Source organism: Jaculus jaculus, chromosome 1 (genome assembly GCF_020740685.1).
Source record: "Jaculus jaculus isolate mJacJac1 chromosome 1, mJacJac1.mat.Y.cur, whole genome shotgun sequence".
Lineage (NCBI taxonomy): Eukaryota > Metazoa > Chordata > Mammalia > Rodentia > Dipodidae > Jaculus > Jaculus jaculus.
The window spans coordinates 177832745-177856646 of record NC_059102.1 but is presented as its reverse complement, the minus strand read 5'-3'; the positions used below and the strand labels follow the sequence as shown (position 1 = coordinate 177856646).

The window sequence follows — 23902 nt, the reverse complement described above, 5'->3', positions numbered from 1 at the left end:
AATTTTTAAATGTCTATCTCAAGCAATCAAGGTATAGGAGTTGAAACAAAAACAAAGCATAACCAAAATAAGGTACAGCCAGGCCTGGGCTAGAACAAGATCCTACCTAAAAAGAAAAAAGAATTTCAACAATGATTATCTCTGAATCAGGAAGTGGTACAAATGAAAGTATATTATGATGAACATAACCTGAGCTGAGGCTGGAGACATAGCACATTTGGTAGAATGCTTGCCTAGCATATATGAAGGCCCAAATTTGATCCCTAGCACCAAATAAACTGGAAGTGGTGACACAAGTCCTAATTCCAGCACTTGGGAGGTAGAGGCAGGGGGATCCAGAGTTCAAGGATATACTTGGCTACACAGTTTCAAGGCCAGGGCAGAATATGAAAGTCTAAAAAGGGGAGCAGGTTGGAGAGATGGCACAGTGGTTAAAGGCACCTGCATGCAAAGCCTAGCAGCCCAGACTCAAATTCCCAGAACTTGTGTAAGGCCAGATACACAAAGTAGTGCATACATCTGAAGTCTGTTTGCAGTTGCAGGAGGGCCTGGAGTGACATAATCCCTTTCTCGCAATGCTTACAAATAAATACTAAACAAACAACAACAAAAAAATGACAGAACATGCCAGGCTCAGGAGCAGTAACCTGTAATCCCAACACTTGGCAGGCAAAGCAGGAGGATCATACTACATCTGACATGAGTCTGGCCAGTCTGGACTATCAAATGAGACCCTGTCTCATGAAACAAAACAAAATACAGATCAGGAGCAGCAGGTCAGGTCTTTGTAATGCTGCAATGTGCTTCTCTTTGGGTCACTTGTGAATATTCTAATGTAACAATCAAGTGTACACAATTTTATTATAAGAGGTATATGAGCCAGGCGTGGTGGTGCACGCCTTTAATCCCGGCACTCAGGAGGCAGAGGTAGGAGGATCACCATGAGTTTGAGGCCACCCTGAGACTACATACTTAGTTCCAGGTTAGCCTGAGCTAGAGCAAAACCCTACCTCTAAAAACAAACAAAAAAAAAAACACAAAGATATATGCAATGATGTTGGCCTGGGAGATGTTTTAGCAGTTAAAAGGCTTGCAAAGTCTGCTGACTCAGGTTCAATTCCCCAGTTTCATGTAAAGCCAGACACAAAAAGTAGCCCATGCATCTGATATGCATTTGCAGTGGCAAGAAACCCTAGCATGCCCATACACATACATGCAAATAATATATATAACATTTTATTTTTGAGGTAGGGTTTTGCTCTAGCCTTGGAATTCACTATGTAGTCTCAGGGTGGCCTCAAACTCATGGTGATCCTCCTACCTCTGCCTCCCAAGTGCTGGGATTAAAGGTGTGCACCACCACACCTAGCTTTAATTTAAAAATGTGTGTGTGTGTGTGTGTATGAATGAATGAATGAATTAATTAATTTAAAAAAATGGTTGGACATGGTGGCACACTCCTTTAATCCCAGTACTCTGGAGGCAGAGGTAGGATAATCACTACAAGCTTGAGGCCAGCCTGGGACTACAGAGTGAGACCTAACCTGTAGGGAGGCACACTTAACTTTAGTGCCTACTATATTCTTTTTTTAAAAAAAATTTTTTATTTATTTGAGAGCGACAGACACAGAGAGAAAGACAGAGGGAGAGAGAGAGAATGGGTGCGCCAGGGCTTCCAGCCTCTGCAAACGAACTCCAGATGCGTATGCCCCCTTGTGCATCTGGCTAACGTGGGACCTGGGGAACCGAGCCTCGAACCGGGGTCCTTAGGCTTCACAGGCAAGTGCTTAACCGCTAAGCCATCTCTCCAGCCCATAGTGCCTACTATATTCTTAACAGAATTGGGGTAAATGAAGAGACTTATCAGAAAGTAAAGCCTTTTTTTCAGTTATACGTTACATATGTGAACTCATGGACCTAGGTTGTTCCATTCATCCATGAGTTCATGGTCATTGTTTTAGTCATGTTATACTCTGCCTTCATTATTTGTTCAGTATAGACGAAATGTCTTTGCCTTCATCAAGTTACAAATATTAGAACAGTCAAGATTCACTGGTCATGTTTTTGTGTCAGTTTTCCATATACCCATTTGGCCTAGCACAGCAGTGTTGAAGAAAAGATCCCACCTCAAGCAAGTTGGAAGGTGAAGACTGATACCCAAGGTTGTCCTCCGACCCCAATAAATGTGCCATAGTAAGCATGCGCTAGCCACTCACACACAAACATGTGTACACAAGAATTCTGGCCGGGCGTGGTGGCGCACACCTGTAATCCCAGCACTCAGGAGGCAGAGGTAGAAGGATCGCCATGAGTTCAAGGCCACCCTGAGAGTAGAGAGTTAATTCCAGGTCAGCCTGGACCAGAGTGAGACCCTACCTCGAGGAAAAAAAAAAAAAAAAAAATTCTGGAGGCTGGAGAGATGACACAGCTGTTAAAGGCACTTGCTTGTAAAAATCTGACAGCCCAGGGGTTCGATTTCCTAGTATCCACAAGTGGTGGTTGCCTGTGGTGTCCCCCATAAACTTAGGTGTTCTGAATGCTAGGTTCCCAGCTGATGGAGACTTGGGAATTATGCCTCCTGGAGGCGTGGCTTATGGGTATTATAGACAGTTTCCCCATGCCAATGTTTGGCACACTCTCCTGCTGCTTTTGTCCACCTTATGTTGGCCAGGAGGTGATGTCCACCCTCTCCTCATACCATTGTTTTCTCTGCCACCATAGAGTGTCCCCTTGAATCTGTAAGCCAAAATAAACTCTTTTTTCCCAAAAGCTGCTCTTGGTTGGGTGATTTCTACCAGCAATGTGAACCCGACTGCAGCACTATGGAAAGCCAGATACATAAAGTGGCGCATGCATCTAATATTTGTCTACATTGCCAAAAAATTCTGATGTGCTCATTCTCTTTCTCTTAAAAAATAAATAAGGGGGCTGGAGAGATGGCTTAATAGTTTAAGCATTTGCCTGATAAACCAAAGAACCCAGGTTCAATTCCCCAAGATCCACATTAGCCAGGTGCACAAGCTGGTGCTTGTGCCTGGAGTTCATTCATAGTGGCTCAAAGCCCTGGCATGCCCATTCTCTCTCTCTCAGATAAGTAAAATAAATTTTAAAAATAAATAAATACATAAATAAGGGCTGGAGAAATGACTTAGTGGTTAAGGTGCTCACTTTCAAAGCCTAAGGACCCAGGTTCAATTCCCCAGGACCCACATAAGCCATGTGCACAAGGGGCCACACACATCCAGAGTTCATTTGTAGCAGCTGAAGGCCCTAGCATGCCCATTCTCTCTCCCTATTTCTCTTTCTCTCAAATAAATAAAAAAAAAATTATACAAATAAATACTTAACCAGCCATGGTGGTGCACACCTTTAATCCCAGCACTTGGGAGGCAGAGGTAGGAGGATCACCTTGAGTTTGAGGCCACTCTGAAACTACATAGTGAATTTCAGGTCAGCCTGGGCCAAAGTGAGACCCTACCTTGAAAGAAAAAAGAAAAAAAAAAAGTCATGGGCTATAGAGATGGCTTAGCTGTTAAGGCACTTGCCTGCAAAGCCTAAGGACCCAGGTTTGATTCTCCAGGTTCCATGTAAGCCAGATGCACATGGCAGTGCATGTGTATGGAGTTCGTTCACAGTGGCTAGAGGGCCTGGAGCACTCATTTTCTCTCCCCCCACCCCTCCTTCTCTAATAAATAAAATTTTAAAAAGAAGAAAAAATCAGGAGGCCGGTTATGGTGGCTTATGCCTTTAATTCCAGTATTCAGGAGGCAGAGGTAGGAGGACTGCTGTGAGTTTGAGGCCACCCTGATACTACACAGTGGATTCCAGGTAAGCCTGGGCTAGAGCAAGACCCTACCTTGGAAAAAAGAGAAAAAGAGGCATGAGGGGTGGGAATATGGCTCAGCAGTTAAAGCCTGAAAGCAAGCTGGCTGGGATTTGATTCCCCAGTACCCCCCCTTACAAAAAGCCAGATGCACAAAGTGGTGATGTATCTGGAGTTCATTTGCAGTAGCGGGAGGCCTTGGCAACTTCATACTTTCTCTCTCATAAATAAATAAATGAAATGAAGAAGCACAAATTTCAGATCCCAAAGTAAATGTATGGTAGGAGAGTCACTGTAAGTTAAGGTCACCCAAAGAATGTGTAGTAAATTCCAGGTAAGCTTGGGCTAGAGCAAGATCCTACCTTGAAGAAAGCCAATAAACATAGGGCTGGAGGGATGGCTTAGAGGTTAAGGCATTTGCCTGCAAAGCCAAAGGACCCTGGTTTGATTCCCCAAGACCCACATCAGCCATATGTACAAAGTGGTACATGTGTCTAGAGTTTTTTGCAGTGGCTGGAAGCCCTGGAGTGCTAATTCTGTCTCTCTCTGTCAAACAAACAAAAAAAAAAAATTTAAAAGCCAATAAAGAAATGTTTACACTACTACCTTGTAAAATGTTTACCCTTAGAAAAATAAACAGAAGCCTCACACAAATAAGCAGTAGGTTACTACCAAGACTTGCTACTACTTAAAATCTAAGGAAGTAAGGCCATTCTCCCATGTTTACCAGTCTTTATTGTTTTTATTTATTTTTTTTATTTTTGAGGTAGGGTCTCACTGTAGCCTAGGCTGACCTGAAATTCACTATGTAGTCTCAGAGTGGCCTCAAACTCAAGGTGATCCTCCTACCTCTGCCTCTCAAGTGCTGGGATTAAAGGTGTGTACCACCATGCCTGGCTAAGTACTTATTTATTTGTATAATTTTTATTTATTTATTTATTTGAGAGAGAGAGAGAAATAGGGAAAAAGAGAGAATGGGCATGCTAGGGCCTTCAGCTGCTACAAACGAACTCCAGATGTGTGTGGCCCCTTTTGCACATGGCTGGGCTAAAGTGAGACCTATCTGAAAACAAAACAAAACAAAACAAAACAAAAAGAAAAAAATTTAAAACATATATTGGGTGGGTGTGGGGTACAGGCCTTTAATCCCAGCACTGAAAAAAAAAAAAAAACAACAAAATAAATAAATAAATCAGCAAACAAATTCAGTGTTTCCCACAGTACTTTTGCATCATACTCCATTTATTTATTTATTTATGAATGAGAGAGAGAGAATGGGCACTTCAGGGCCTCCAGCCACTGCAAATGAACTCTAGAAGCATGTGCTACCTTGTGCATCTGGCTTATGTGGGTCCTGAGGAATTGAACCTAGGTCCTCTGGCTTTGCAGGCAAATGTCTTAACTGCTAAGCCATCTCTGTAGCCCTTTTTGTATTACACTCTGACATCAGATGTGTGGGGTTTCTCCCCCATGCTTCAATTTCAATTTAAGAGGTAATTCATTCTACAGCAGACCTCAGTAGAAGGCACTCTAGCTCAACTTATGTTAGGTACCAGGTACTATCTATCACAAATAATTGCCTCCCTCAACTTCCAATGCCAACTACAAGCTCCAGATTGCTTCACCTGTGCTTCTGATTGACCTTAAGTCCAATTACTTTCTCAGAGCAACTCATAGAACTTGTTTCCCAGAACAATTATATTTACCAGTTATTATGAGGAATATTACAGTGGGTAGAAGAGATGCATACAGTGATGTTAACACAGAAGGGGCTTAGCAATTCGGTAGCTTCCCTAGGCAGGCACTCTAAGAACTTTCACCATGGGTCCATATAACTGGAAATTTGTCCCCCCATCTTTTGTTTTTGTGAATCAGACTCTGGCTTTGAACACTGTTTCTTGGAAGAAGGGTGAGAGAGTCTTGCCATGTAACCCAGGCTAGTCTTGAACTCTTGGTGATCTTCCTGCTTCTTGCCTGGTGAGCACTTCATGACATAGGATAACTAAGTCATTGGCTAATGGTGGTCAACTTCATTCCTTTCCCTTCCTTAGAAGTTGAATGGAAAGTTTCCAGTCCCATGCTAACCCAGCCGGGGTCATTCCAGCGACTAACCTCACTCATCCAGAGCCTACCATCATCAACCATTAGCATAGAAAATACCTATCAAGGCCAGTTCCCACAGAACTTGAGAGGCTGGGTTAGTAGGAGAGGATTACCACAAGTTGAGGGCAGCCTGGGGTTACATAGTGAATTCCAAGTCTGACCGGGCTAGAGCGAAACCCTACTTTGAAGGGGAGGAAAAAAAGGCTGGAGAAATGGCTTATCAGTTAAGGGGCTTTCCTACAAATCCAAAGGACTCAGGTTCAATTCCCCAGTACCTACGTAAGCCAGATGCACAAGATAGTGCACGCATCTGCAATTTGTTTGCAGTGGCGAGGCCCTGGGGCGCCCATTCTCTCCCCCACCCCTCGCAAATACATAAATAAAAATTTAAAAAGACACCCATAACTTTTAAAATCTCGAGGATTTTTGGGGTTTTAGACCAGGAAAAAAGACAGAGACTAATACATAATACTGGAGGTTTATACCAGCAATAAAGCAATTGCTTATCATGTCAGAAATCCAGCAATATAGGAGAGCAAGCAAAAACCACATATACTCCAAGGCCAGCACATGTGAAGTGGAGGCAGAAGGATCTAGTTATAGGTCATTTACTACATAATGAGTTCCGGGTCAGCCAGCCCTGACATTCACATATACATAGATAAATGCATTTTTTAAAATTTATTTACACAGAGAGAGAGAGAAAGAGAGAGAGAGAGAGAGAGAAAATGGGCATGCCAGGGCCTCTAACCACTGCAAACAAACTCCAGACACACGTGCCACCTCGTGCATCTGGCTTTATGTGGCTACTGGGAAATCGAAACTGGGTCCTTATGCTTCATAAAGCAAGCATCTTAACCACTAAGCCATCTCCCCAGCCCCAAAGTACATTTTTATTTTTCAAGGTAGGGTCTCACTCTAGCCCACACTGACCTGGACTTCATTATGTAGTCTCAGGGTGGCTTCGAACTTATGGCAAGCCTCCTACCTCTGCCTCTCAGGTGCTGGGATTAATGGTGTGCGCCACCACACCCAGCGTCATAAACACACACACATATATATTTTTGCTAAATACAATTTTTAAACAGAGAAGAAGAATGTAGTAAAAGGACAAAGGATTGGGGATACAGTTTATAAAAAAGTAAAGATTTTGCATAGTAAGCCCTCATGAAAGATTTTTATTATCTTTTGTGGGGCTGGAGATGGAACCTAGACCTATGTACCTGCCAGACAAATAGTCTACTAATGAAATTCAGCCACAGGAATAGAAAAAATTTTTAAAGGTTTTTTAAAAAAGATTAGGGACTGGAGAGATGGCACAGCAGTTAAGGTGCTTGCCTGTGAAGCATAAGGACTCATGTTCAACTCTCCAGGTTCCAGGTAAATCAGATGCACAAGGTGACGCAAGTGTGCAAGGTCATACATGCACATAAGATGGCACATACATCTCAAGTTTGATTGCAGTGGCTGGAGGCCCTGGCGCACCCATTCTCTCTCTCTCTCTCTCTCAAATAAATAAATAAATAAATATATTTTAAAAATTAATAATATATACAAGAAAAAATCTGGATTTGGTGTGGTGGTGCACACTGTTAATCCCAGCACTCAGGAGGCACAAGAAGGATGATCACTGAGTTTGAGGCCAGCGTGAGACTACAGTGAATTTCAGGTCAGCCTGGGCTAAAGACTCCCTACCTCAAAAAGTCAGAAAAAAAAAAATTGGGGGGTGGGGAGAGGAGTGGCCTATCTAAGTATAGTGCATGTGTGTGCGTCTCCTTTGTGCACACATGCTGCTCTATTAGTCTTCCACTCTAGGTTGAGTCTCTCACTGAACCATCTGTTTTCAGATGGACTGACTGGGAAGCCCCATTAATTCTTTCTCCTATTTCTGTTCCCCACAGAACTGGAGTTACAGGAGTACAAGACCACACTCAACTTTTTCTTTTTTTGTGAGTGTTGGGGATCTAACCCAGGGCATCTGTTAGTACAGCCTCTTATCCATTGAGCCATCTTCTCACCCTTATATTTTTATTTATTTATTTATTTTTTGAGGTAGAGTTTCACTCTAGTCCAGGCTGACCTGGAATTCACTATGTAGTCTCCGGGAGGCCTCCGGTTCATGGTGATCCTCCTACCTCTGCCTCCCAAGTGCTGGGATTAAAGGCTTGAGCCACCACACGAGGTTAATTTTTTTTTATTACAATAAAATACTTATTTGCAAGCAGAAGTATGCACAGAGAGGGGGGAGGGGGAAGGGGAGAAGGGAGGAAGAGTATGAATTAGTAGGCACACCAGGGCCTCCAGCCACTGCATGCAAAGAACTCCAGATATATGTGGCACTTTGCGCAACTGGCTTTATGTGGGTATTAGGGAATCAAACCCAGGTTGTTAGGCTTTGGAGGCAAATGCTTTACCGCTGAGCCACCTCTCCAGCCCCCTAAATTATTTTTTATGAGCACAGTTTTATATTAGCAACACTTAAACATTGAACGTTCCATGTACATAAGTCAGCTTAAACTTAATAAAAACACATTCTAGAGAAGATACAAGAAAACAGAATCTGTACCTGTTGCCTTAACGGCTGTCGGTCTAGTGGTCATAACTGGTGGGGGAGGATTCTGAACAACTTTGGGAACCTCCACCACAACTTCCTGCTCATCTGGATTTAAAAATGAAAAAAATAAAATTGCAGTCAGGTTTCCGGATCACAGAAAACACCAGAAGCAACAAATCAATCTTTAATTGGACCGTTAAAGTCTGGCTTTCATGAACTTAAAAAACGGGTATTATCACCGGCCCGAATTAGGGATGCAAAAAACAAGCTCGAATCTTCCATGCGCTTAGGCGAGTTCCAAGGTAGAAAAATGTGAACACTATATGTAAAAATCACACCTGCAATACTTCACAGTTAACAAACCACAAAGTTGTCTCCGGGTTTTCACACAAATCTGCACCTCATATTGACGACATTTCTTAACACCTGAAATGGTGGCAGTTTCTCTGTCGCCTAAACGTGTTAAGTTATTCTTTAAAATCCAACTACCATTTCAGGAGGAGCTACACAAATGCTCAGGAATTTTCATCCTTTGTCTGGCATAGGAATAATAAGGGCTTGTTCACTTTGTAAAGAGTGCTAATTGCACGTGAACGAAACGGAACGAAACGAAAGCAAGCGTGACATGGTTTCAGAACAGGCCAGGCTCAACCGCCACAAGTCTCGCACGTGTAAAGTCCCCTCCACCCTGGACGTTATCAAAACCAGCAGGGGCTAAGGTAGGGGACTCAAGAAGCCCCGACCATGGACGAAGCAACAACGTTCCCGGGACAATCTTTCAGCGGCGACGGCGCCTCCCGGCCGCCCTCTTCCGCCGCCCTGCCCGGCCGGGGCCGCGCTCGCCCGGGGCAGGCCTCGGAGCGGCTTAGGCCGCAAGGCCCGCGCTGGGAGGCTCGGGCGCCGCCGCCAGGAATGGCCTCGCGCGTCCTTACCTTCCGAAGGCGAGTCCTCGGGGACGGCGGCGGCGGCGGCCACCGAGGGCGACGTCGCTGTCGTGGCCGTCGCCGCCGGGGCTGGCTGACTGAGCGCCGCTGTCGCCGTCGAGTCCGGCTCGGGGTCGGGATCCGGCTCGGGATCCCGGCCCGGCGTGCTGCTCCGAGGACCCGGGGGAGAGAGCTGCAGGATAGGCCTGCGGCCGGGTACCACCCGGGACTTCTTCCCCATCGCGAGCCCGAGCGCGAGCGGCGAGCGTCGGCAGTCTGGAGGGGCGGGCAGACCGCCGCCCGGTGCGTCATCAATATTCATGTGCATCCGCACCGCCTCGGGCCAAAGCCCGCCCGGGACGCGCCTGCGCATGCGCCCCTGCCGCCTGGCTGGCGGCTCCGCCCCCCACGGAAGGGCGGGCTTTGTTCATGGCACTAGGTGATTGGCTGCTTTGACCTAGGGAAGGAGCCGGTGGCCAACGGAAAAGGGAAAAAACTGGAAGTCGGGCCAGTAGTGCGGAAGGGCCTGCCTTAGAGACTGGGCGTCTGTAGCGGAGTCTACCTTCTTGTCCTCCATCTTGTGTCTATTCTCCGTGTGTTATTAGGTATTTGCTCTTTAGGAAAAAAGGTTCCCCTTGGTTACTCTGCCTTCCTTTGGGTATACGATCGCTCATTAGACTACTAGATTTTTTATCCTCTTGTAAACTCTTAAGAGGGGCGAAGATGCTATGTTGTAAAATGAATATATACTAAAAATAGCCAAACGCTCGGATACAGAAGCCTTGCCCTCGCTCTCCCTAATCTCTAGATCCAGCCACTCATAGCTAAAGTACTGAGCCTTGTTTGCAGAAGTGGCTCCCCACTCCAAAAGGCATTGGCGTTCTGAACCGGTAATGGCCTCCCCTGGTGTAGTAGCCAAACAAGACAACACGCACTCAACTCAGGACACTATCATCCCTCCTTTCTAACTGACTCCAGCAGGCTTATAAGTGTATGTGGCCGGGAAGATGAGAAGTTAAAGGCACTCACAGAACTTTCTGGCCTTGGTTAGATTCCCCAGACAGTAACCACATAGGACCATAAGCACCAAGTAGAACATATTTCTGAAGTTCCTTTGCAATGACAAGAGGGTTTGATGCACCCAAAAAAATGTGATCCACCTGGGTGTGGTAGAGCATGCCTTTAATCCCAGTACTCAGGAGGCTGCGGTAGGAGGATGGCCATGAGTTCATGACCACCCTGGGACTATGTGAAGATGCGCTGGGAACAGGCCTTGGGGTATCCATACACATTCTCTCTCCCTCGCATAAATAAAAATAATTATATGTTCATTTATTTATTAGAAGTAAGAGGAAGAGACAGAATGGGCACACCAGGGCCTTTTGCCTCTGCAAACAAACTCCAGATACAGGTGCCACCTTGTGCACGTTGGTACTGGGGAATCGAGGCAAATGTCTTAGACACTAAGCCATCTCTCCATTGCATATTATTATTTTTAGGTTTTCAAGGTAGTGTCTTGCACCAGCCGAGGCTGACCTGGAATTCACTATGTAGTCTCTCACGGTGACTCAGAACTCTTACCTCAGCGTTCCCGAGTGCTGGGATTAAAGGCATGCACTGCCACACCTGGCTAACATCCAGATTTTTATATATTTTTATTTACTATTTGCATGCAGAGAGTGGGTGAAATAGAGAGGGAGACAATGGTTGTATCAAGGTCTCTTGCCATTGCATATGAACTCTAGATGCATGTGTCACTTTGAGCATCTGGCTTTGAGGAGGTACTGGTCAACTGAACCCAAACAGCAAAGAAGTCCCTTTAACCCCTGAATCATCTCCCCAGTCTCCACACCAGATTTTTATGTGGATGATGGGAATTGAACGCAGATCTTCATGCTTGAGCAAGAACAGATCACTTATAGAAACAAACAGTTCACAGAATAGCCAAGTACAGTAGGCTAAGATACAGTTTATGGCTTTCAGGGAGGGGGAGAACATGATCTGTCCTGTGATGGAAAGAAGATTATGTTCATCTCTTCAGACCCTCCCTGCCTTCACGTCTAATAAAAGGGTTTGAGCATATACAGATGTAGTTTATAGTTGTGTTTATATAAATGTAAATTTCCTATTATTTCACTTCAAAGTGGGTAGACTTTGATGCAATTCAATTCTGACTACCTGGAGTTGGCATCTGACTCAAAATTTAAGGCCTCAGACTTCAGACTAGCTATAAATGTGGAAGCTTTTAGGGCCTCATTTCCATAATTCACTCGGACCACTTGCAGAACTCAGAAAAGTTCTATTTTATTTATTATGTATGAGAGAAAAAGAGGCAGATGGAATCAGCATGCCAGGGCCTCTAACCACTGTACACATACTCCAGATGCATGTGCCTCCTTGTATATCTGGCTTATGTGGGTCCTGGAGAATTGAATCTGGGTCCTTTGGCTTTGTAGGCAAGCCCTTTAACCACTTAGCCATCTCTCCAAGCCCAGAAGCTACATTAAAAAAAATAACAATAATCAGAGGGAGGGCATTAACATGGGATATTGTATATAATAATGGAAGTTGTTAATTTAAAAAAAAAACTTTAAAAAAAAGTAGCTATTTAGAGAGGTGGAGAGATGGCTTAGCAGTTAAGGTGCTTGCCTGCAAACTCAAAGGACCTAGGTTAGATTCCTCAGGAGCCACATAAGCCAGATGCACAAGGGGGCGCATGCATCTGAAGTTCATTTGCAGCAGCTGGTGGCCCTGGTGCACCCATTCTCTATTTTGCTCTCTCTCTCCTCCACTGTCTCAAATAAATAAGAAATATTTTAAAAAAAGAATACAAAAATTCATTTGAGAGAGAAAGAGGCAGATATGATGGATGCACCAGGGCCTCTAACCACTGCAAACGTATTCCAGATGCATGTGCCACCTTGTGCATCTATCTGGCTTACATCATCACTGGGCAATTGAACCTGGATTCTTCAGCTCTTCAGGCAAGCATCTTAACTGCTAAGCCATCTCTCCAGCCCCAGAAGCTCCATTTTTAAAGGAAATATATAGATTACAAAGGCATGATTGATTAGATCATTGGCTACAAGATTGGACTCAGCCTCCAGACCTCATTTTCTCCCAGGAAGTTGGGCTAGCCCCAAATTCCAAGTTTCTGATCTCATGGTTGGCTTTCTGGTGACCAACCCCAATTCAGAATCTAGTTAAGATACACACCAAGACTCAGTTTATTAGCCTAACAAAGACCCATCATTCAGGAAATTCCAGAGGTTTTTGAAGTGCTGTGCCAGGAACCAGGGACAAAGGCCAGATTATGTCTAAATACCACATTATTTGACCTTACATGTTTTATAGGAGGCCATCTAAACCACGAAGCTTTATTCAAAGAAATACCTATATTTAGTCCATACATCATCTGAACAATAAATGGGCCTTTTGCTTATGGAGTTCTGTGTAGACATAATAAAGGGTTAATGATGAGTTACTTAAAGTCTCAGTAAGTTGAGAGATAGAAAAAGCCAGCATTTCTCTCTCAAGTAAATAAATAAATGCTTTAAAAAAAAAAATAACCAGAGGCTTGGGGTGGTGTAGCACATCTTTAATCCCAGCCCTCAAGAGGCACAGGAGTTTGAGGCCACCCTGAGATTACCTTGTGAATTCCAAGTCAGCCTGGGTAGAGACCCTACCTCAAAATTAAAAAAACAAAAAACAAACAAAAAAACTTGTCTGGAGAGATGGCAAAGCAGCTAAAGTGCTTGCCTGCAAAGCCGAAGGACTTGGGTTTGATTTCCCAGTACCCACGTAAAGCCAGATGCCCAAAGTGGCACATGTGTCTGAAGTTTGCTTGCATTAGCTGGAGGCCCTGCTGTGCCCATTTGCTATTTGCCTCTCTTTCTCTCTCAGATAAATACTTTTTTAAAAAAAGCTAGCAATACAAGAGTACCAATGGTTTACGATAGTATAGACACAGACCCTTTTGTATCATGTTGCTGGTCACAGATTTTCTTGATTGGTCTAGTATAATCTTTGGAACAGGGCTGCTCTATACTGAAGGTTGTCAGTCCCTCTTAGCCTTGCCCATCTTAGGTAGTTATGCTGCACATTTTTTATTGTAGCATGTTTTTACTTTTCTCCAATACCTTACATTTGCTGTTTTTCAAAGATAAAGAGTCAGCCTAGGCTAGAGTGTGACCCTACCTTGAAAACCAAAAAACAAAACAAACAAAAGAGAGCAGTAATGTGATACCAACATATTTATGTGTATTATGAATATAAATGATTTCATACACACACACACACACACACACACACACACACACACACTTTTCGAGGTACGGTCTTAATCTATCGCAGGCTAACCTGGAATTCACTATGTAGTCTCAGGGTTGCCTCAAATTTATGGTGATCCTCCTACCTCTGCCTCCCCATTGCTGGGATTAAAGGTGTGTACCACCACACCTGACTTAATTACATTTTTAAAATTTTTCTCATGCTAGTGCCTCTGTATGCTAAAATAGGCCATTGAGATACATCCCCAACCCAAAGGAACCCTTTAGATACACTTTGTGACCAGAAAATTGCCAGAATTGAAAAATATCAAGAAATGATCATATTCATTTGAACTGCTAAAATATAGTATCAGGGCTGGTGATATGGCTCAGCGGGTAAAGTGCTAGCCATGAAAGCTTGGAGACCTGAATTTATATTACAGCTATGTAAAATGCCAGGTGTTGCATACCTGTAATCCCAACACTGGGGAGACAGAGGCAGGAGGATCCCTGGAATTTGCTGGCTAGTTGGTCTAGCTGAGTTGATATCTTGAGACCCAAAAAATAAGGTAGAGCTGGGCTTGGTAGTGATGCCTTTAATCTCATGAGTTCAAGGCCACCCTGTGACTACATAGTGAATTCCAGGCCAGCCTGGGCTAATGCAAGACCCTACCTCAAAAAACAAACAAACAAGGAAAAATAAAAAAGAGGTAGAGGGGGCTGGAGAGATGGCTTAGCGGTTAAGCGCTTGCCTGTGAAGCCTAAGGACCCCGGTTCGAGGCTCGGTTCCCCAGGTCCCACGTTAGCCAGATGCACAAGGGGGCGCACGCGTCTGGAGTTCGTTTGCAGAGGCTGGAAGCCCTGGTGCGCCCATTCTCTCTCTCTATCTGCCTTTCTCTCTGTGTCTGTCCCTCTCAAATAAATAAATTAATTAATTAAAAAAAAAAAAAGAGGTAGAGGGCCACTGAGGAAGATACCTGATGTTGACCTCTGGCCTCCACATGCATCAACACATATGTGTACCTTCATTCACATACACACAAGCACACATAACACACACATGCAAATAAATATCACAGGCTTCAGAAGTAAACACAAACACAGACCTCAAGCAGCAAGAACAATTGGAGTGAAAGGCACAGGTACGTTTTGTTCTGGCTGATGTCAGAGGCAAGTACAGAAATGTAACGAAGGGCTACATGAGGTCTTAAACCAAAGCTGTGAATACAGGAAAATCTGTTCGACTTTGCCAATTGCCACCAGGAAAACCAAGCTTGAATCAGTAACCCGCCCGGATAGGTTTCTGAAACCACACTGGTCTCTTCCTACTATTGCTCTTCAGTGATGCTTGTATAATAGGGTTTGGTGTTTTTCAGACCACAGCTGAATCATTTCAATGTGCACATAGGTAAGTGTCTTTCTTATAGTTGAAAGCACAAGTTTATAGAGTTGGGAGGGCAAGGGCTAATCCCTAATTCTACTCTTATGTTAATCATCATAGAGCTAAAAGTATGGAATATAAACAAGTTACTGGGGCTGGAGAGCTATCTCAGTGGTTAAAGTGCTTACAATGCCTGACTGCCCAGGTTTGATTTCCCTGTACTCATGTAAATCCAGGTATGCAAAGTGGCAAATGTGTCTGGAGTTCAACTGTAATAGCAGAAGGCCCTAGCATGTCCATACTCATTCTTTTTCCCCCTCTCTCAAATAATATTTAAAAAGTTTTAGAAAACAACAGGGTATTTACTGACTGTATAAAAATTACAGGCTTATGAAAAACTCAAAAGTCAAATGGTATTCATTCAAACAAGTAGTTATACAGATTGTTTCCTTGAAAGATACATTTTAATATACATAATAAAATCCAAGGAGATTTTGTTCTTGTTCACTTTTCCCAAAGTTTGCATTATGCTTTTGAATCTGACTGGTTAAGTTACATTTTGGTCCAATATTAGACCAACTATATGATCAAGTCCGGCTTGATTATTATAAATCATATAAGTTAACAAATTTAACTCTGAAAATCTGTTGCTTTTATATATGATAAATTTCCAATTTTTTCATAGCTAAATTTGCTCCATTTTAGCCTTACAGCCAGATTTAAAATATACTTTCTTTAAATGACTGGTCATAATTTTTGACTTACTCTAGGTAAATTATTTCTTTATTGAAGATCATATAAAAACTCCACAATAAATAATGAAAAGAATATGCAAAATCATTAGCCTCTGTTTGCAATACAGAAAATACATGTCAGTTCTGGACCAAAGTAATTCCACTGAGATATAAAAAATGACAAGGAAGAATTAAAAGATCTGTAGTGACTGCTTTTGTGGTTAGCTTACAACAAACCAACAACCACTAGCTATTTTGGAAAGTGAAGATGGGCTTTAATTGCAGATAAAGAATGTCTTCAATAGTTTAAAAAAATATAAACTCTTAAAAAAAGCCTATGAGTCATATACAAAAGCTGCTGTTTGAGACCAAGGTTGAAAACCAGAAATTCTGTTAGCACCACCAGCAAGCACAGGGTCCTCTGACGTGTCTGTTCTATCTTGTGCAGAGTGCAGACTTGAAGGTCGTGTATCATTTACAGTTATAAAAATTGGCCTTGAGTACAGAGTCTCTGCAGTGTATTCTTGAGCTCCATGAGGCACCAAGCGGTTACAAAGGGTATGTAACTATCCAGATCACAGGTTCCGACGGTATAATAAATCCCGAGTTGCCTTATCAACTTTTTGCTGGTAGTCTTCTAATTTGTCAAGAATTTTCTGGGACAGCTGTAACACAGAAGAAGGAAATCACTACAGAATAGCTCAGAGAGGCTGCAACTATGAGTGAATCACCATGGCTTTATCAACAAGACTAACTAGTGAATATGTTAGCCCCTTGCTTCACTTTAGAACTGACTTCTCCCGGATCTGTAACACCACACTTGTTTTCCTAATGGATTTTCTTTTTTGGCTTTTTGAGGCAGGGTCTCACTCTAGCCCAGGCTGACCTGGAATTCACTCTGTAGTCTCAGGGTGTTCTTGAACTCATGGCTATTGTCCTACCTCTGCTTCCCAAGTGCTGGGACTACAGGTGTACACCACCATGCCCGATTACTAACAGATTTTCCAACTGTGAAAATCACATTTTTTAATTTGTGGTGCTGGAAATGAAGTCCAGGGCCTCATCCACACAGAACAATGGATCTATGCTGAGCTTCATCTCCAGTCCAGCTATATGAGAGAAACTGCTATGCATGAAAAAGGCTACACCTCATTTAACTAGTCAGTAGATGATTCATTATAGTACTTATCCTAAATTGATAGATATAACTGACAGAAAACTAGTTTTTAGGACTATCATCCCTGTCTTCCTGAAAAATTTTTCTTTGAAAAATAGTATAGGATGAGCTGGGCGTGTTGATGCACGTGTTTATTCTCAGCACCTGGGAGGCAGAGGTAGGTGGATTGCCAAGAATTCGAGGCTACCCTGAGACTACATAGTGAATTCCAGGTCAGCCTGGGCTAGAGCGAGACTACCTCAAAAAACCAAAATAAACAAAACAACAAAAAGTGTAGGACTGAACATAATGGTACATGCCTATAATCCAGCACTTGAAAGCCAAGTTTGGGTTATATAGCAAGTTCTAGAGTCCAGCTTGGTCTTTGTAGCAAGACCCTGTCAGAAATTACCCCCACAGTTTAAGAAAACAACAGGGCTGAGGGTATAGCTAAGTGTCAGCACATTGTCTAGCATGTCCAAGGTGGCACTAGAAAACAGGGAAGAGAAACATAAAAAACACAGGAGCCGGTACTCTGAATGGAACTGTTCCTTGTTCTATTAAAAATATTTTTTTGTTTTTTAAATATTTGTTTATTTGAGAGAGAAAGAGGCAGATAAAGAAAGGGTGTGCCAGAGCCTCTATCCAAGGTAAACAAACTTCAGACACATGCGCCACTTTGTGCATCTGGCTTACATGGGTATTAGTGAACTGAACCTAGGGCCTTAGGCTTTGCAGGCAAGTGCCTTAACTGCTAAGCCCTCTCTCCAACCTGCCACTTGTTTTTTATTTAGATGCTCTTAGTGTTACATGGCTGATGGTGAGTTCCCAGGATCAAGTGCTCTTGCCTACACCCCACAGCAGGACCACAGGTGTGTGCTCCTGTACCTAGCTTAAAGACTATTCTAGAAGCACACACTGTGAGCTCCAGTTTACACTCTAGTTAAAAAAAAAAAAAAATCACTGCAATGACCCGGGGAAAGCAAGCAGCACTCTATTCATACTGACTCCACTCAGGACAGTGACAATGTACCATGCTGCTGTTTACTGCAATTTACCACGTACTGTTGATCCTGCAGCGTCTACCATGCTAAACACCTTAAAGAATGGACTGCACGCCATCTGTCTCTATGTAATGTATACCTATCTAATCCCTCCTGAAGTTTTTGGACAAGCTGCTTATATATTTATTTATAAGGGGGTGGGGCATCATGTTAAGGAGGACCAGTGCTTTTGTTCTCACTTTACTTCTAGAGAACAGAAGATGATGCTGTCAGGTGTACCTACTAGTGCAGGGCTTACTTACTGCAATGTTGTGACTGTTGGCACTGTTTTCTCCCAGAGCCTGGAGAAGATGATCAATAGAGGAATATGGAAGCCATACCAATGGGGCTGTTGCAGATAGTGGGAACTGAAAGACAATGTCTATTATTTGAAAAGAGCCTGAAAAAAAAACCCACACCAATTCTTCTAGGTATTTGTTTTCATGGGATTTGACAACATAAAGCACTCTTTTTGTCCTCCCTAAAATTAACAAACTGTACACACACACACACACACACACACACGTTCTCTCTCCCCCCCCCTAGATTTCTCCACTTTCAACTGAGTTAAATCAAATATATTTAATTTTGAAGCCATCTCTCATCTTGAAAAAGCCATAAAGTTTGCTAAAGACAAACACCCTCAACAAAACCCTTCTCTCATTAGACAATGGTCAGGCACATGCCTTTAATCCCAGCACTTGGGAGGCAGAGGTAGGAGGAATATTTTAAGTTCAAAGCCAGCCTGGGACTCCAGAGTGAATTCCAGGTCAGCCTGGACTGCAATGAGACATTACCTCAAAAAACAAACAAACAAACAAACAAACAAACAAACAAACAACAACAACAAAAAAAAACCCAAACCAAACCAATGAAGCTGGGCATGGTGGTGCACACCTTTAATCCCAGCACCGCAGAGGCATAAGTAGGAGGATCGTTGTAAGTTCAAAGCTGCCCTGAGTCTACATAGTGAGTCCAAGTCTGCCTGGGCTAGTGTGAAACCCTACCTCGGGGCGGGGGGGGGGATAAGGCAATGAATAGTACTAATCCAGTTTGAAACTGAATTTAAATTCCAATTTTCTGGAAATAAATAAAAAAATAACAAATTGGAAAAAGAAAGCTCATTTCTCAAAGTTCTGAATACTTTCCCAAGAGTTTAGGAGGAAAAACTAAAAAACCAACCAACCAACCATAGATTAAGACAGTGCTTTGTGCCTTGCAAGGGTGCTATATGAATGAAATAAGAACATGTTTGCAGACTTAGCACGGTCCCTCCACATAAGCAATGCCACTTTGTGTTCATTTACCTCTCTTCAATACTAAAACAATTTCTTAAAATGTATGCAGTTACTTACAAATGCCCATCCAGCTGAACATGGGTAGCTAGTGTATTGTACCAGGACCAGCATGCTTTGCAAATAAGTGCCTTTAACTGCTGAGCTGTCTCCCCAGCCTGAGGTACTGTGGGATCAAACCCAAAGGCTTAAGCATGCTAGGCAAATATTGAGCTACATCCCCTATCTTAATAGCCACACTGTTTAGATGGGGTTAGGGAGGAATGAAATGTATTCCTATGTTCCTAAAAAAGAAACTAGAAATTCCTAAAGTGTCAATGTTTAGTTGTATAACTAAAATAGTAAAGGCTAAATACATTCATATATTGAATTTACTTTTAGATCCTTACCTTAATTAATATGGTCATATACAATCAAAAAGAAACAATGTGCCTACCTCAATTCCAAAGTACTGATGTCCTTTTCCTAATACAGCATCCACATATTCTGAGACCAAATCCACAGCTTCTTCTAAAAGGTCATAGTTCAAGTACAGACGGAGCAGCTCAGCAGCATCAACTTTCTGCAAAAAGCCACACACTGCTCTATAACTGAATGTAAAATGTTGCTGTCAGCCAGGTGTAGTGGTGCATGCCTCTAATCCCAGCACTTGGGAGGCAGAAGCAAGAGGATTGCTGTGAGTTTGAGGCCACCCTGAGACTACATAGTGAATTCCAGGTCAGCCTGGACTAGACTAGAGTGAGACCCTACCTCGAAAGACTAAAAAAAAACAAAAAAAAAAAACCCTGAAGACCCAGGTTTGATTCCCGAGGACACACATAAACCAGATGCACAAGGTGGCACATTCTTCTGGAATTTGTCTGCAGTGGCTAGAGGCCCTGGTACATCGATTCTCCTTCCTTCCCTTCCTCCTTTTCTCTCTTTCGAATAAATAAAAATTAAAAACAGTATCTATTTCTCAATCTATCATTCTCAAATAAGTAAAATAAATTTAAAATTAAGAGATTTATTTATTTATTTGAGGGGGAAGATGAATGAATATGGGAATGTTAAGGCCTCTAGCCATTACAAACAAACTCTAGACACGTGGGTCACCTTGTGCATCTGGCTTTATGTGGGAAATGTGGAATTAAATCTGGGTTCTTAGGCTTTGCGGGCAATCACCTTAATTACTGAGCCATCTCTCCAGCCCCCAAAATTTTATTCTTAATAAAACATAAACCAAAAATAAACAAAAAAACCCACTGAAAACAAAAAACATCTAATCAGGTGGTGAGGCACCTATCTGCAATCTCCTACTTAGGAGGCTGAGGCAGGAAAAGGATAGACAGTTTGAGGCTAGATTGGGCTACAAAGGATGTTGAGTATCTAGCTCCTGATACTTGTATTCTTTGATCTAAATAAGTGAGCACCTTTGCTAGCATGGTGGCACACAACTTTTTTTAAAATTCTTAAAAAAAAAAAAAAAAAGATTTATTTTTTATTTATTTATTTATGAGAGAGAGAGAATGGGTGCACCATGGCCTCTAGCCACTGCATGCAAACTCCAGATGCATGCACCACCACGTGCATCTGGCTTATGTGGGACCTGGAGAATCAAACCTGGGTCCTTAGGCTTTGCAGGCATATGCCTAAACCTCTAAACCATTACCCCAGGCAAAATTCTTTTTTTTAAATTTAATTTTATTTATTTGCAAGCAGAGAGAGAGGGGGGGGTGGAAGGGAGGGAGAGGGAGGGAGGGAGGGAGAGAGAGAGGGAGGGAGGGAGAGAGAGAGAAAGGAGAATGGGTGCACCAGGGCCTCTAGCCACTGCAAATGAACTCCAGATGTATATGCCCCCTTGTACATCTGGCTTACATGGGTACTGGGGAATTGTACCTGGGTCTTTTGGCTTTGCAGGCAAGTGCCTTAACTGCTAACCAGCCCTGTGGCACACACCTTTAATCCCAGCACTTGGGAGACAGAGGTAGAAGGATTGCTGTGAGTTCGAGGCCAGCCTAGGATTACAGAGTAAATTCCAGGTAGGCCTGCATTAGAGTGAGACTTATCTCAAACCTCCCCTCCTCCCCCAAAACAAAAGTGAGCACTTTTGTTACTCATGTATACCTTAGGATAAGAGTTGACTTCCCAAGAACCCAGTTAGCTCTAAAGCTCTGACTGTTAAATGGTCTTTCTCCTCTCCTCTGTTTTGTGATCTAAGATAAACTTTTTTTTTTTTTTTTTTGGTTTTACGAGGTAGGGTCTCACTCTGGTCCAGGCTGACCTGTAATTAACTCTGTCATCTCAGGGTGGCCTCGAACTCACGGTGATCCTCCTACCTCTGCCTCCCGAGTGCTGGGATTAAAGGTGTGCGTCACCACGCCCGGCTAAAATTTCATTTATTTTTATTTATTTATTTGAGAGTGACAGACGGAGAGAGAAAGGCAGAGAGAGAGAGAGAGAGAGAGAGAGAGAGAGAGAGAGAGAGAGAGAGAGAGAGACACAGAATGGGTGCGCCAGGGCCTCCAGCCACTGCAAATGAACTCCAGATGCGTGCGCCCCCTTGTGCATCTGGCTAATGTGGGTCCTGGGGAATGGAGCCTCGAACTGGGGTCCTTAGGCTTCACAGGCAAGCGCTTAACCGCCAAGCCATCGCTCCAGCCTTTTTTTTTTTTTTTTTTTTTTTTTGGTTTTTCATGGTAGGGTCTCACTCTAGCCTAAGCTGACCTGGAATTCACTATGTAGTCTCAAAGTGGACTTGAACTCACAGCAACCCTCCTCCTTCTGCCTCTCAAGTGCTGAGATTAAAGGCGTGAACACCATGCCTGGCTACTAAGACAAATTGAAAAAATATATATATGTATTTGTTGTTGTTGTTAAGGGCTGGAGAGGAGAGATGGCTTAGTGGTTAAGGCACTTGCCAGCAAAGCCAAAGGACCCAGGTTTGATTCCCCAGGACCCATGTAAAGATGTACAAGGTGGTACATGCAATCTGGAGTTTGTTTGCAGTGGCTAGAGGCCCTAGTGTGGCCATTCTATCTGCCTCTCTCTCTCTTTATCAAATAAACTAATTAAATAAAAAGAGAGAAAAATATTTATTTGTGAGCAGAAGGAAGGGGAAGGGGGGAGAATGGACACATTTGCTGCTACAAAAAAACTCCAGATGAATGCACAACTGTGAGCATCTGGCTTTATATGGCATAGTTTTTGAAAACTTTTCTATCCACTGCTGTGAATTTTTTGAATGACAGATAATAGATACTATGACATGAACACATTATTCTAAATATAAGCTTACTGCTCAGTGAGAATACAAGTAGAAATTAACCTTACTACCAGACTGTAGAATTTTAAATCTAAATTTCCAATACTATGTGTGAAAGTTAAATTATTCTTAGCAATTTCTGTTATGATTGAAAAGGTAAGCGTATTAAGTCAGTATATTCTTTCTTTCTCTTTAGCGTTCGAGGCAGGGTTTTATTGAACCCAGATTGGCCCCCAATTAACTATAAAGTGAAGGCTGGTCTTGATTCCTGACTCCACTGCACTTCCTCCACTTCCCAAGTACTAGGACTACAGGTGTGTGCCACTGTGACCAGATTGTAAATCAGTACAGATTTGTCAATTACCACTCACTTCTTTTGCTGCGTGTGGGGATAAGAGTGCATGTACATAAGGAACTCTGATGGCAACTCTGGGTGTTGGTTCTTATCTTCTGCCTTGTTTGAGATGGGGCCTCCCCGCCACCTTTTTTAGGGAGGGTCTCCCAGCCCAGGCAGGCCTCGACCTCATGGTGATGCTCCTACCTCAGCCTCCTGGTTGATGGGATGAGTGTGAGCTACACTGCTTGGCATGAGATAGGGTCTCTTTGTTGTGTGCCACTGCATGTGCCAGGCTAGCTGGCCTTCAACTTCTGGGAATTTTGCATCTTCCCATCTTGCCAAGTCACATGCTCATGTTACCACATTGGGTTTTATGTGGCTTCTGGATATCTGAACTTGGGCCATCATGATTGTACAGCAAGCATTTTTACCCTGGAACCATCTCCCCAGCCCTATCTTTTTAATCATTTCATAAAATTATTTAAGATGATAAAGAATGGGTTCTTAGCCGGTCGTGGTGGCGCACGCCTTTAATCCCAGCAGTCGGGAGGCAGAGGTAGGAGGATCGCCATGAGTTCGAGGCCACCTTGAGACTCCATAGTGAATTCCAGGTCAGCCTGGGCTAGAGTGAGACCCTACCTCGAAAAACAAAACAAAACAAAAAAGAATGGGTTCTTAATCTTTATAAGTTAAGATACTACATACCTTGTAACTGTTTATAAGCCAATTAGGCAGAGGAACTCCATGAGACAACAACTTGTTAATCACACACTGGTGATACAAGTTATTCTGGGCTTTATATCTTTCTAGGTAAGTTGACAATAATCGCCATGCTTCATCTGTAGCACTTGAAAAAAAACAAAAAGGATAAATGAGTTTCACATATTTTTAAATTGTGTATTTATGTGTGTATTATTTTTGGATTGTCAACGTAGGGTCTCACTCTAGCCCAGGCGAACCTGGAAATCACTATGGAGTCTTAGGGTGGCCTCCAACTCACAGTGATCCTCCGCCACCATGTCCATTTGTGTATTTACATTT

At 43.0% G+C, this 23902-nt stretch overlaps 2 protein-coding genes across 3 annotated transcripts in view; both read right to left on the bottom strand.

Moving 5' to 3' along the window:
* Fnbp4 (formin binding protein 4) overlaps nucleotides 1–9663 on the bottom strand; it is a 59030-nt gene extending 49367 nt beyond the window's left edge. Inside the window, exons 1-2 of the mRNA XM_004657250.2 lie at nucleotides 9413–9663; nucleotides 8493–8585 (exon numbers count right to left, since the gene is read on the bottom strand). Of these exons, the coding sequence (XP_004657307.2) occupies nucleotides 8493–8585; nucleotides 9413–9644 (325 nt within the window). The 5' untranslated portion in view covers nucleotides 9645–9663. The remainder of the gene's footprint in view (nucleotides 1–8492; nucleotides 8586–9412) is intronic.
* Nucleotides 9664–15817: 6154 nt separating this feature from the next.
* Nup160 (nucleoporin 160) overlaps nucleotides 15818–23902 on the bottom strand; it is a 72185-nt gene continuing 64100 nt past the window's right edge. For both annotated transcript variants that reach the window (XM_045130615.1, XM_045130617.1), the window contains exons 33-36: nucleotides 23567–23708; nucleotides 19717–19842; nucleotides 18249–18353; nucleotides 15818–16451 (exon numbers count right to left, since the gene is read on the bottom strand). In XM_045130615.1, coding sequence (XP_044986550.1) covers nucleotides 16362–16451; nucleotides 18249–18353; nucleotides 19717–19842; nucleotides 23567–23708 — 463 coding nt within the window. In that variant the 3' untranslated portion in view covers nucleotides 15818–16361. The remainder of the gene's footprint in view (nucleotides 16452–18248; nucleotides 18354–19716; nucleotides 19843–23566; nucleotides 23709–23902) is intronic.